At 45.4% G+C, this 14,485-nt stretch overlaps 1 protein-coding gene across 1 annotated transcript in view; it reads right to left on the bottom strand.

The window, feature by feature from the left end:
- Window positions 1-4,492, bottom strand: part of ILDR2 (immunoglobulin like domain containing receptor 2) — a 55,800-nt gene extending 51,308 nt beyond the window's left edge. Inside the window, exon 1 of the mRNA XM_063105902.1 lies at window positions 3,958-4,492. Within this exon, the coding sequence (XP_062961972.1) occupies window positions 3,958-4,492 (535 nt within the window). The remainder of the gene's footprint in view (window positions 1-3,957) is intronic.
- Between the last annotated feature and the right edge of the window lie 9,993 nt (window positions 4,493-14,485).

Here is a 14,485-nt window from a genome sequence, read left to right on the forward strand (position 1 = left end):
AGCATAGTATTAGCATAGTGCTTACACTAAGACTACTAGTACTGACACTCAAGTCTGTATAAAGTAGCCTTCCATCAGAATCGTGTGTCTAAAATGTAAAGAGTGATCAGGCTGCTGAAACAACCTCCCTCTCCTAATCCAGAGAGAAGCATCCAGACTGGGGGATGGAAGGGAGAGTGGAGGGCTGTGATAAAGTGTTGAAAGGAGACACTCTGGTGTGAGCAAGGCCACTTCCACTGAGAAAAGTAGAACAGAGGGAGAGAAAGTGGAAGGTATATAGGACAGGTAAGGAAGTACAGAAGTCAAGATCTCAGCAATCTCTAAAAGTGCCTCTTCCTTCTCCAGGACTAATAACACTTTAATTCTCCATACCCAAGCCTATCCTCACAGTCACCAGGTGTCTACCCGGATTCAAACCGGATCAGGTAATAAATAGTTTCAGATACCTCCCTTCCCACAGCAGGCTGGGTTAGGCACTCTTTCAAGGCACCCCACAATACTTAGCGCAGATCTCTATTATTGCTTTTGCACAATGCTACTCAATAACTGGTGTCTCCACCACCAGACTGAGCTCCTTAAAGGCAAGGAGGTTGTGTCTTATCCATCTTAATAGCCCTAGCACAATATCTGGGACATGGTGGTAGTTGACTAGCTGACCATGCATGAATATGTATCTTAACTCAGCTATCACCTCTTCTAGGAATTCCTTTCAAAGCTGCTCCACCTCCACCCATTTGGACCAGGTGTGCCTCCTCCTCATAGCATCGATGTGGCTCTTGTCATAGGAACTTCAACCAGCATATCAATACTACCCGAAAACTTGTTTGACTCACTGACTAGACTGACAATTGTTTGAGGGCAAGGACCATGTCTTTTAGTGCTCTATTCTCAGCACCTATCATGATACTTAGAAATCACAGGAATTTAATATGTGCTTGTAGAATGGATGAATAAATAAATGAATGAAACCAAAAGGGTACCACATGAAATGCTAATAGAGCAAGCAGTCTTCATCACAGATACCCAAAAGAGTCTCCAGGAAACACATCACTCGCTCTGGGAGGGTGTTTCCAGAGTGTCGACACAGCTCCAGTGTCTCCAACAGCCTCTGCTGCCAGGAAATGATGAAAAAACACCCATACTCGGGAACAAAGACAGAGTGAACCCTCCTTCAAGTCTTATTGCTAGATGGCACCTGTTGCTAAAATAGCAGCTGGTAAGCATTTTGTTTTGTTCAAAACAACAACAACTACAACAAAACCAATCTATTACAGGAAGCAGCATCACAATGACAATAAGAAATCATGAGGCTAAATATACAGCAGAAAGAACGATGGAATTTTAGCAATGAAAGACAAGGAAGGAGCGAGCTGCTAGAGCCTGAGGAAAAAAACAGAAGTGTTGATTAGAAATTGCTCAGCCTGCATTAAAAAAGAAACAGGGGGAGGGGAGAGGAGGAGAAAAAGAGAGAGGAGAGAGATGGGGAGGGGGCAGAAAAAGAGAGAAAAAGCGAGGGAGAGGGGGAATGAATGTGTTTTTTTCCTGGCTCTCTGTCTCATTTTTAATCTGTCCTTTCCTGTCTCCCTCCCTCTCTACCACCCCCTCAAGAGAGAATTCATTGATTGGGCTGGACTAAAATTTCTCACCTTTCCTCAGATGATTTCTCTGTGAAGACTGCGTCTGAATCCATCTCACCCTTGACTGCTCCTCCCCCCACCTCCAGCCGCCATTGTTAGCTCTCTACTTGGCTCAGGCTGACAGGCAGCTTGTTCACCGGCACCTCTGACAGCAGTGACGGGATGAGGAGGAAGCAGGAGCTGGGAGCAGAGGATGCCAGTGGGTGATCACTGGGATCTCAGGAATCAGCCTCACTTGTGGAGCAGAGCAGCCCTGCCATCTGACAGCTGAGATGCCGTGATAACTAACCTGTTGCCTGCTTCTAGGTGCAGATGGCAGAAGTCACAAAGCATCACCTCCTTCAAAACAAAAAGCCCTCCAACAAAAAACCCACAGGGGCAGCTTAGTGGAGTATACATAGGACTGGTCCAGGGTTTGAGGGAACACTGGGATCTAATCCCTGCTCGATCACAAATGTGCTGTGTCCATACTGCCTCTCTGGGTCTCCGTTTCTACAAACTGAGAGAGTTGAACTTCACTTTCTGTGGTGCCCTCAGTGATATGACTCCATTTCATAAAAAGCTGGTAGCCATCTAGAGAGGGCCATATGTGCCCCTTCTACTCCTACTCCCTGCAGATCCTCAGAGACCCGGGGGTGTCTGAAGGAGCAACTCTGACTCAGGGACCCCTCCCCAGATGGCTGGCTGACTTCAGGGAGGCAGCAGTACAGGTTCACAGCCTAAGTTCCCCTGGAAGATGACAACTGAGCAGTAGAGGCAAATTCAGGACGTTCAGAATCAGTGAGGGTGGAAGTGGAAGGCACTGGGAGGCCAGGGGAGGGGGGAAGGCATGGATCAGCCAAACCCTGAAATTAGAGATGATTCATATTTGAATAACGTGGGAGGGATGAACTCAAAGCAGCCAAGAGAAGAGGCTAGCTGAGGGGGTCTCCCCCCAACCTAAATCCAGCAGGTACACAAGAACAATGTTAGGGGCCTTTCATTTGAAATAGGAAAAAAATTAGGCAATCAATAATCTTAGTCTGAAGCTAAGAGAAGTGGGGTATCTGCCTTTCCTCCTAAATGTATTTTACCCTCTTTCAATGACTTGCCTTGGATATTTTAAGCTTGTTCCCCTTTTCCAAGTGACTTGACTTTTCCCCCAGATCTTCTGGTTGGTGCCCCCAGAGGGGACAAAACTTCTTCCTTGTGGTGCTCTCTTCCCTTTTCTCTCCCGCCTTTCGCTGCCCTCATCCTGCCCTCACCTTTCTGAGCCCTGGTTCTAGGGCCTCCACCTCTATCTCTACCTTGCTTTGAATGGTTGCCTCTGACCCTGTCCAAGCTATCCAAACCTTCCTCACCCCATCCCACTGCCCTCAGCGGGGCTGCATTGTGAATCTGTCAGGGCCAGCCACCCCTGGGGCCACCTGTCCCTTAACCTCGAAGAATTGTGGAGTGGGGCAACCTGTTAAGAACAAGAGCCTTTCTTTCCTGACCTCAGGAGGATGAGGAGAAAGTTCACAAGAAGGGAGGGTAGGACACAGAGCTAGACCAGTGACTCAGGTCTGGGGAGATGCCCAATGCCTCTGAATCTCTTTGCAAATTATCTTTGTTGGAGGAAAGGAAGTGCATCTATTAGAAAGGTTCTTCTCCTTCCTAATATCGTTTGGGACCACTCCCCAAACGATATCAAGAGAGAGAGCCAGGCCCTAAACTCCACGACCAATCAAGCCTCCGCCCCCATCCCAACCCCTCCGCCCCCGCACCCCCCGAGGGAGCCACAGAGAGAATGCCCCTGGGTCTCCCTCCTTCCCTAGGGAAGGAATTAAGCAGACTCTCCCCCACCTCCACCTCCAGAAAACCAGTTCTTTATTAATCAGCCCCCTCCGAGTTTTCGTGTTTTCCAGCCAGGCTTTTCCCAGGACTCACAGCTTTACAAACTCAGGGTAAGACGGAGGAAGAACCGTTGTATGGAGGGGGAAAGGCACATTCCAAAGAACAACCTCATAGCGCCAATGAGTCAAACACCTGCATTTGGATCCGTCTGACTTGTAATCGGGCTTCTTCCCCCGCCACCCCCGTCATCCTCACACGCACACGCACCCGCACACACACACACACACACACACACACACGAGCGCACACACACGCGCGCGCACACACACACGAGCGCACACGCGCACACACACACACACGCATGGTGCCCCCTCCCCCACTTACCACCAGCCCGCTAAGCAGCTTTAAACACAGTCAATAAGGAGGAAAATGGGGGTGGGGTGAGAACAGTGCCACTACGGAAATATACACAAAGTTATTCGTCTCCGTAGAAAATGACACCTACCTGTCAGCCAGAAGACAGCAATCCACCCCAGCACGACCCTGTCCATTTTCCCCAACTTCCCATCCAGAGTACGGAGTGGGGAAAGTGGGAAAGGGCTGGAATGCAAGGATCCTTCTAACCCCGTGGCCGCAGGCGGCGGCGAAGCGGCGGCCGCGGGTGTGAGCCGGCACCGGGCGTCCCTGGGGCCGCCGCCCGCCGGGCCGGCCGCGCAGGCGGGGCCGGGGGCTGGACGGCGCCGCCAGCGATCGCGCGCTGCCGCGGCTCCCGGGGTCGGCGCGGCGCTCGGCGGCGCATTCCCCGCCGCCGCGGCGCACCCGCACGCCCAGGCAGCGCGGCGCGGGGCGAGCGCCTCCCCGCCGCAGAGCCCGCCGCGCGGGGGAGCTCGGCCGCCGCGCCGCCTCCCCGCGCCTCCGCCCGCAGCCCGCCGCCCCGGCTGCCAAAGTTTCCCCATCACGCGCCGCCCCTGGCGGCCCGAGGTCAGCGGCGAGGACCAAAGTACACCGGGGGAGGGGGAGAGGGGCAGCGGGGCGGTCATCACGGAGAGGCTCCCCGCTATGCCGGCCATCGGGAACCCAAGTGAGAACGTGGGCGGGGAACTCGAGGAGGGGCCGTCTTGTATGCATGTGGCAACAGCCAACCTGCTCTGGGAGGGAGGGAGGGACAGAGCGACAAGGGTGGGGGACCTGCGGGGACATGGCATAACTTCTTATGGGACATGTACTGGCGAGTCCTCGAAGCGAGGGTGTTCTTTTTGCAACACTGCAAGGAACCAGGAGGCTCAGCAGAACTGAAAAAGGTAGGCAGGAATCCCGCGTCCTAACTTTTTTTCTGTTAAAATATTATGAGGTGCAATAAAGGAATCCAGCCCTTTAACGGAAAATGTGTAAAACTAGAATGAAATAAACAATTATAATGGTTTAAGTCTGTCCACCGCTTTATAGTTTGCAGGGCACATCCACATGGATTATTCCTATTTTTTACACAGATTTGTTTCATGTCTGTAGGAAAGGAGTCAAAATGTGCATGTTGAGAACTGAGAAATGTAGGCTTTGCTTAACAAATATATATTAAGCATCTACTAAGTGCTTAAGAACCCAGGCTACAAAGATGAATAAGACAGACTTCCTGCCCTTAAAGAGCCTCATCGTGTGTCCAGGAGAGGGAGGGAGGTGAGACCACTAAAGACATAATATATATTCATAGTAAAGTGGGGCAGATGCTACAATAGGGACAGAAAAAGTGCCTCGGGAACACAGAGGAAGGAGCAAGTTAGTATTGAACGGGGAGAGGACACCACAGTAAAGGAGAGGTAACATCTGAATTGGCATTTGCAGAATGGGCAAGATTTGAGCTTGTTCAGGGATTGGTGGTGGAAAGGGGGTGGAGGGAGGCATTCTCCACACAGGAAAGAGAGACAAAGCAGAAAGGTCTAAAATAGCCTCTGAAAACAGAGTGGTGCTAGGCTTGAGGAAGTTCCTGAAGCAGAAAGACTCCACACCTAAGAGTGAAAGTAAATGTAAGCAGGGGTGATATGTGAAAGCGTGAGAAGTGGTGAGACTAGATCCTGGACAGTGGTCCTTTATGGATACCTGACATCTAAATTCTGTTGTTACTTTTGAGGCATTCCAACTACAGAAGCCAGAAAGTCTAGAGCCACCTCCCTGACCACCCCTGGCTGCAGTGCAGGCCTGGGCCCCAGGCATGGACAGGCTGACCTCTCAGAGCTTTTTGAATCTGGCGCTAGTGATGCAAGAAGCAGGGACAGTGGAGAATGGGTTTTGCCACTGAGGTGGCAGTGGTGTCCAGTGTCCAGGATTAGCCGTGGCAGAGGCCAAGCCACCAGACTGCTCTGAGGTGTGATTTTGGCTGTGGTCTTGGCTGTTTAGCCTCTCTGGGCTCCAGCCCATCTTCTGCACCTGGCTCTTCAGCTTTCTTTTCATAAACTCCCTCTTTGCTTATTTTGGCCAGGATAAGTTCTAATACTTGCAGTTAAGAACCCTGACTAATATGCTGTGTGAGAGAAATTTGAGGACTATTTCCTTTCCTACACAAGAAAAAGAAAGAAGATTCCTAACATTTGTGTTTCCTATCAGGCTCTAGATGTTTTACAAGTTTTCTCATTTAATCTTAATGAGGAAACTTAGGCCCAGAAAATTTAATTAACTGCTCTGAGATCAGATAGCTAATATTGGCAGAGCTAGGATTTGAATTCAGATCTTATAGACTCCAAAGCATATGTCTTTTGCACCATAAAAGGGACACCTATACCAGAGGGTTGAGATGATGATGTATTATGCTCTGCCATTTACTACATGAACGTGTGTGTGTACAAACAGCACACAAAAGTTTAAATATTGTTTAGTATCTAAGCATACATTATAACGGTATTTCGCGCAAAACTTGGAAATAAGAGCAAGTTTATATAGGTGAAAAATGGGAGATGGACCGAGTGAAGAGAGCCTGGATGTGCAAATAAAGTGGAAAGTGAATGCCCACAGTAGTGAACTCTGAATGCATGCTCAGAGTGTGTGCCCGTGTGCACTTCAGTAGGAATCAGGAGACTTGCAGAAGAGCTTGTGCCAGGGTGTATCAGAATGCAAGTGCCTTGTCCACCATACCAGGAATTCGTTCTCTGTGTAGCACCGTGCATATCTACTTTATAGCTAGAGAGGCCCAGTTGGTCTATCCTGAATTCTCCTTGGGGCGAGGGCGGGGGGGGGTGCCACCGGGCCATTCCTAAGGAGATGCTAAACTGGAGTAAATCACAGTGTGTGCCCCTCCCAAACGCACATGTTATTACCAAGGTGCCAGAGGGTTAATATAAACTTAAGCGTACACCTAATGATTCAAAACATGCCGCCTAAGGGATGGAGGTGGAAGGAGGATGGGGCAATGGTATTATTTCGTTGAATTGGTAGTGGGTAGTGGGGTGTGACACCCAGAATCCTGGTGTTCTTCAAAGTGTTATTTTTGAACTTCCGGTATCACAATCACGTTATGGTGTTTGCTTAAAATACAGATTCCCAGGCTGTACTAACAAAGATGGGATCAGAAACTCCAGGTGGAGAATGGAAATCTGCACTTTAACTGCCTTCCCCAAGTGCTTCCCATTCATGTTAATGTTTAAGAAGTAATACCTAACTATCTTTTCTCCTGGAAAGCTGTTGAGTTGATGTTTGCGAATGAACCTCGGATCCAGTTAAGCTCCAGCTGTCCATTTATCCTGTCCAAATAGGACAGGACCCCAAGTAGAGATTGCTTCATTACAGCCATGGAGGGTGTCAGGATCCCCAACACTTCAAGCTTTCTCCTGCAACCAGAGACAAACACGTCAGAACAAGGACCTGTGTGGGACCAGAGCAGGATTCTCAGGATGCCACAGCTGGGACTGTATGCGGTGGGGAAGTGGGTGGACTAACAGGCTGCTTCATCAAAGCTGTACACTTTAGAACAGAATTAGGACACAGAAAAAGAGGAATGAACCACCACAAGGAGACATGCTGGTAGCTGGTAGCAACCACATGGTTATAAATATAATGCAGCTGAATCCTCTTTAAAACATGATTTCATTGCAGACACACAGGCATGCATGTACACGAATGCTGCTTAACATGGGTCTTTATAAAGCACACAGATAAAATCATATTTCTAATTCTCCTCTCTGATCTTGTGTTCCAGGAGGAATATATGAGGTATGACTTTAAAAAACAGATACCATGTTTCTTATCTAAGTTTGGTTCATCTTTTTTTCCCCTGTGTTATCTTTTAGGTTTGTTATCTTCCCCACCCTCCATACCTTCAAAACCACCCTCAATGAATTATAAGTTTTAAAAAATCTAAATTAAACCAAGGAACTAAAAAAACTGAACACTCTAAGCACCTTCTACTGAAAACTGGAAACATTTTCAATCTGGAAGCCCTTTCATATTGAGGAATAAATTGTTTCATTAAGAAAATGCTTTTTAAAGAAAGGAAATGCAAATATAAAGTGCATGATGCCAAAACACACACACACACACACACACACACACACACACACACACACTCACACACACACAAAACTGAACTGCCAAGAACAGTGGTAAGTATATAATAAGTAAAAGATTGGAGAGTGTGCTGAAAATTCCATGTATTTGCGGCAGATTTAACCCAAGAGCCTGCTGTCTCAGGCTTCAAATCTGACTGCAGTGGTGCTGAGTGCTGAATGAGGTGATGCCTTCTGTATCCCATCCTGAGGCCAGCCCCCACTCAACAGTGGAGCAACTTCTGCCTGAATTAGCTCTCTAACGACCTTTCCCCAAAAAGGTCCATCCAAGGATAATGTGTGGAAGAGCAGCACATAAAAGTATATTTAAAGCATGGTCTCAAATATGGAAAATGCATTGAAGAGACAAAGGAAACAACAGAAGAATAATAATGGTTATCTCTGGGTGAGAGGGTCATTCATTTATATTTTCTTCTTTATATTTTGTATACACTCTAATATTTCTACAATGTAGAAAAAGTTGTTGTACAAAAGATATTCCTGTCTCTGGGACATCCCTGGAGGAAGAAAGAGGCAGAGGGAAGGGGTGACAGGTGTTTTGTCAGGCCTGTATTTTGGCAAGATACAAAGTCCCCAAATGTACAACTGCTCTCATTATGTCTCATTTGTGAGAAGTTAATAAAGTCAGTGATGAGCAGTTGAAGCCCTGGGAGGCCTCACTGACCGATAGTTCAACCTATAATTTCTTTGTAAGTTACAGAGCCAAAGATGATATATGGCTGCTTCTCTCTGATGAGCCCTGTCTCTGGTTTTTGCTGTTGTTTCTCTTTTTGTTTCAATGTTAGCATCCTTTGTAGACCAGAACAGTATTGACAACACCAAAATGAGCAGCAGAGCAATTCTGATTCCAGCGTCCTACAGCCCAAAGGGAAAGAGGACAGGGGCCTCTCTGCCTGTATTTCACAAGACCAAGCTGCCTTGGCCACTGGGTCTTGGTGATTAAGCCAGAAGATTGTTTCTTGGAGCCCTAAGCATTCTCTCCTAGAGGCCTTTTTCCCTGGCACAGGTCAAAGACAGAACCTAAGGGAGGGAAGTCAGCCAAAACAAGTATGTCATCCGATGACCTCACCCTCAGAAAACGGGCAGGGAAGGGAGCTGGAATGAGAAGGCCAGAACACTGAGCATCATGAAAAGAAGTGGCACAAACAAGAGAAGGGTCATGTGGGCTCTCAAAGGCCAGTGTCCAAGAATAACAGCCTTGACCTTTGTGTTGGAATTGTGGGGTGAGGATCTCTCAAAGAAGTGTTGATTCTGTACCTCTTCCCCAATTGTGACTGGGTGCCTTACACAGAGAGATGATCAATATGTGTTTGTCTAATTAATTACATACTGCTCCAGGGTATTCACTTTCCCTTTCCTCCATCTTCTCTTCCTTTGAATTCCTTCATTTATGAAACACACATTTATTGAGTGTCTACTATATTCTAGACACGATGCTATATAGAAATTCAAAGATGAATGAATGAGTCACAGCCCCTACATCAAAGAGCTGACAGATGAGTTGTAGCCATATGCATGGAGAGGAAGGGATGGAGGCAAATGTGGTCTTTAAGTATGACAGTGTGACATGGCCTATGTTAGGACATGTACCATGTATAGTAGGGGAACAAAAGAGGAAGGGTCAATTATTTACATGGGGTGCTGGTCAGAGATGTCTTTATGAAAAGGTGGCCCCTGAGCTAAGTCTTAATCATCATCTGGACAGAATTTCTAAGGGCAAAAAGGGAGCAGGAGGTAGTGCAGATGCACAAGCAACAGGCAGAGGTGGCAGTGGGACCTGCTGTCCAGAGCAGGAGTTCACAAAAGGTGGAGTCAGCAACAAGGCTGGAAAGGCAGGCTGAGGTCAGATCAAGGGAAACTAGCCTACCAGGCCTGGACTTAATTCCATAGGCAATGGACCACCCATGAGAATTTCTAAGCAGAAGAAAAGATCAGACCTGAGTTTTAGCAAAGTTATTCTGGCCACAGGATGTAGGATGAATTGGTGGAGAGGCAGATGCCTCTTCCAGGGGAGAGCTCACTACGAGATCCCAGGAAGGGGCAAGCACCCAAACTATGCTATGGGGAAGCATGAATAGGAAGCAAATGTGAATCGAGAGAGAGATTATAGAGAGACCTAAGAGGTAGAATCCACATGACCTGAAAAGAGGTTGCATGTATATAGAGTGAGCAAGCAGGAGGAATCAAGCAGACTTCAGGTTGCGTTACTCAAGAATGTGGTAGCACATTCAGGCGATGTCTAGAAGGTGCTCGGAAATTCCTCTTTTTAATTTGGCAAAGCACCAGTTAATAAACATCCTTGAGCATCTGTGATGAACAGGTTGGAATAAGAGTATTAAACAAGCAGGGATCTCACAGAGCTCAGAATCACTCACAGACTATGTGGCCTGGGGAAGTCACTTCATCACTCTATGCTTCAATTTCCTGTTCTACAAAATGGGGATAAACATGGAACCTATTTCATAGAGTTGTTATGAGAGGCAGATGAGATAACCCTGTGGAGTGTTTAGCAGAGCGTTTGACACAGTAGCTTCCAATGAATGTTACCTATTATTACTATCAGTAGTACTAGTACAGGGTAGAGTATGCACTCCGAACAAGGTCAAGGCTTTAACTTAAACTAGCACCAGGAAAAAACTCAGCCACATTTTCCAAGAACATGCTGTAGTGTTCTGAGGTGGTTTTCATAGCACTTACTCAGCTGAAAATCACACCTCATATTTCATATTTTTTTTTAAAAAAAGCAGAAGCCATCCAAATCTCCAATGGCTTCCCCCCATTTAGACTAAAATCTAAAGTCCATAGGGTAGCTTTATAAGTCCTACATAATTTGGCCCTAGCTCCCTCTCTAATACCCTCTCTACCTTCCCCTCACTCACTTCGTTCCAGCCACAAGACTGGCTTTGCTGTTCCTCAAACACACCTGACTGCTCCCACCTCAGAGCCTTTGCACTGGCTATTCCCTCTGTCCGGAGTGCTCTTACCCCATATCATCATAGTTTACTTCCTCACTTCCTTCCAGTCTGTGTTCAAATTTCATTTCTTCCTTAAGTGCCTTTTCTGACCTCCCTAAAATTGCACCCTCCACCAGTCACTATTTCCTTACCCTGCATTATTTTTCTTCATCGGACTTACTGTCCGATAAGATCTTCTAGCAACTTATGATTTACAATAATTATTCATTTCTTTATTGTCTGTTTTCCTCATTATAAGCTTTGTTCTATCCAACCTACTCTTGTGCCTAAACTGGAGGCTAGTACTCCACAGGCTCTTAAAAAAATATGTATTGAATACGTGAAGCACTACCTACTGGAATCACTCTCCTCTCTTGGTTTTTCTGCTTTTCTTCCTACTTCTTCATATATTCCTTCTTAGGTACCTTTACTATATCTTCCTTCTGTGACTTCTAAATGCTAGTGTTCCTCAGGACTCCATCTTGGGTCCTTTTTCTTTCTTTTTACTCTCTCCTTAGGTGATCTCATCCATTTCCATGAATTTAAATACCATTTTTAGTGGCTTACTTCCAAACTCTATCTCAAGCCCAGAACTCCAGACCTATATGGCCAGTTGCCTGCTTGACATCTCCACTTGAATGTATAATAAGTATCTCAAAATTAACATGTACATAATAAAAGTCTTGATCCCCTGCTCCCCCAGCCCCACACAAACATTCCCCAACCGAAACCTGCCACCCTTTAGAATTTCTGAATAGGAAAATCAATCTGTTTAGAAAGTGAGAAAAGCTGTTCTTTCTCAATTGTATCAGAGAAGGAGAGGAGCAGATAATATAAACTATAAGGGAGCTTTGGACCCTGAATGGCACTGACACTGCCTCCCTCTGCCCCCCAGTCCTCCCTATTTTGTAAAAGCACTAGTTGCCACTGGGTTATTCAAGTCAAAACCCCAGGATAACTCCCTTTCTCTCACTTCCACATCCAATCCATTAGCTAGTCATATTTTCCCCTAAAATACAATTTGAGCCTATCCTTTCCTCTCCATGTCTGCTGCTGCTCTCTGTTCTAGGTTCCCACCTTCTCTCACATGGACTTCTACAGGAGTGTCCTACCTGGTCTCGCCATGCCCATTCTCACTGCTGTGAACCCATTCTCCAGATATCAGCAAGACTGATCTTAAACTGTAAACCATGTCATGACATGCTTTTTAAAACCCTTAAATAGAGTAGATTTTAAGTGTTCTCACCACTAAAAATATGTGAAGTAATGCATATGTTAATTAGCTCAATTTAGCCATTCTACAATGTATACATATTTCAAAACAACATGTATATAATAAATATACACAGTTTTTATTTTCTTTTTTTTTTTTGTGACCGGCACTCAGCCAGTGAGTGCACCGGCCATTCCTATATAGGATCCGAACCCGCGGCAGCAGCGGCGGGAGCGTCGCCGCCCTCCCAGCGCTGCACTCTCCCGAGTGCGCCACGGGCTCGGCCCCCACAGTTTTTATTTTCAATTTAAAATAAATAACACCCTAAAATGACCACCCATTGTGCTTACAGCAATACTTGAACCCTGTACAATGGCCATGTCCAAATCCCTGTTGATCACTCCAACCCCAGCACGCCCCATTCTCCACCTGACTGGATACACTACAGCAACATCAAAAAGTCTTCCATCTGTTCTGAGGACATGCCCAGCTCTTTATCACCTGAGGCTTTTACATAAACTGTTCCCTCTGTCTGGAATGCTCTTCTTTCAATTCTTCACATGAATAGCTCTATTCTTTTCCATCCTTTCTCATTCTTTTAAAAGTCACCTGCTCTTCAAAGATGTTTCCCCTGATCACCTATCTAAAACTTTAGTGGTTAAATCTAAATATTGTTTACAAATGTTAAAATAAGAATAAGCCATTTGACCAAGATGAAATAACAGGGAACAGATTTACCCAGCAGCCTGAAACAACTAAAAAACCTGGTCAAAATACATAAAACAATGTTTTCAGACACTGGACATCATGGAGCAGAGGTGAGTAATCTTTCAAAGAACAGAAACAAACAATGTGAGCTCTGTGATTGCTGCCTGGAAAGAGTATCCAGAATGCAGTATCAAGACAGGTGTATTATTAGTCCATTTCTATTGCTTATAACAGAATACCTGACACTAGGTAATTTATAGAGAAATTAAATTTATTTCTTACAGTTTCTGAGGCTGGGAAGTACAAAGTCCAGGGAACACATCTGGTGAGGGCCTTGTTCTTGGTGGTGACTCTCAACAGCAATGCAGGGTCTCACATGGCAAGAATGGACTAGGCAAGAGAATTAACCTGATCACTCACTCTCCTTATAAAGCCATCAGAACAACACCCACGACCACGCATTAAACCATCAACTCATTACTCCATGAATGGATCAATGCATTCACTAGGGCAACGTCCTCACAATCTAATCATCTCTTAAAGACCCCACCTTTCAAAGAAGACATAGAAAACCCGAACAGACCAATAACAAGCAACAAGATTGAAGCAGTAATCAGCAGTCACCCAACAAAGATAAGCCCAGGACTGGATGGCTTTACTGCTGAATTATACCAAGCCCTTAAAGAGGAATTAATACCAATTCTCTTCAAACTATTCCAAAAAAATTGAAACAGAGGCCATTCTTCCAAACTCATTCTATGAAGCCAGCATCACCTTGATACCAAAACCAGACAAAGATACAATTATAAAAGAAAACTACAGGCCAATATCTTTGGTGGACATAGACGCAAAAATCCTCAACAAAATATTAGCAATCAGAATACAGCAACACATCAAAGAAATTATACACCATGGTCAAGCAGGATTCATCCCAGAGATGCAAGGATGTTTCAACATACACAAGTCAATCAATGTGATACACTGCATCAACAAATGAAGGAGGAAAACCATATGATTATCTCAATAGACACAGAAAAAACATTTGACAAAATTCAACATCCCTTCATGATAAAGACTCTTAGCAAATTAGGTATAGAAGAAAAGTATCTCAACACAATAAAAGCCATATATAACAAACCCACTGCCAATATCATCCTGAATGGTGAAAAGCCAAGAGCTTTTCCCTTAAGAACAGGAACAAGACAAGCATGCCGACTCTCACCACTCCTATTTAGCATAGTATTGGAAGTACTAGCCAGAGCAATCAGGCAAGAGAAAGAAAGGGCATCCAGATTGGAAAAGATGAAGTCGAATTGTCCCTGTTTGCAGATGTGATCCTATATATAGAAAAACCTAAAGACTCTACAAAAACTTTTAGAACTGATAAATGATTTCCATAAAGTTTTAGGATACAAATCAACACGCAAAAATCAGTAGTGTGTATATACTCTAATAATGAACTAGCAGAAAAAGAAATTAAGAAAGCAGACCCATTTACAATAGTCACCAAAAAAATAAAATACCTAGGAATCAATTTAACTAAGGAGGTGAAAGATCTTTACAATGAGAACTACAAATCACTGCTGAAAGAAATTAAAGAGAACACAA

Source organism: Cynocephalus volans, chromosome 8, assembly GCF_027409185.1.
Source record: "Cynocephalus volans isolate mCynVol1 chromosome 8, mCynVol1.pri, whole genome shotgun sequence".
Taxonomy (NCBI): domain Eukaryota; kingdom Metazoa; phylum Chordata; class Mammalia; order Dermoptera; family Cynocephalidae; genus Cynocephalus; species Cynocephalus volans.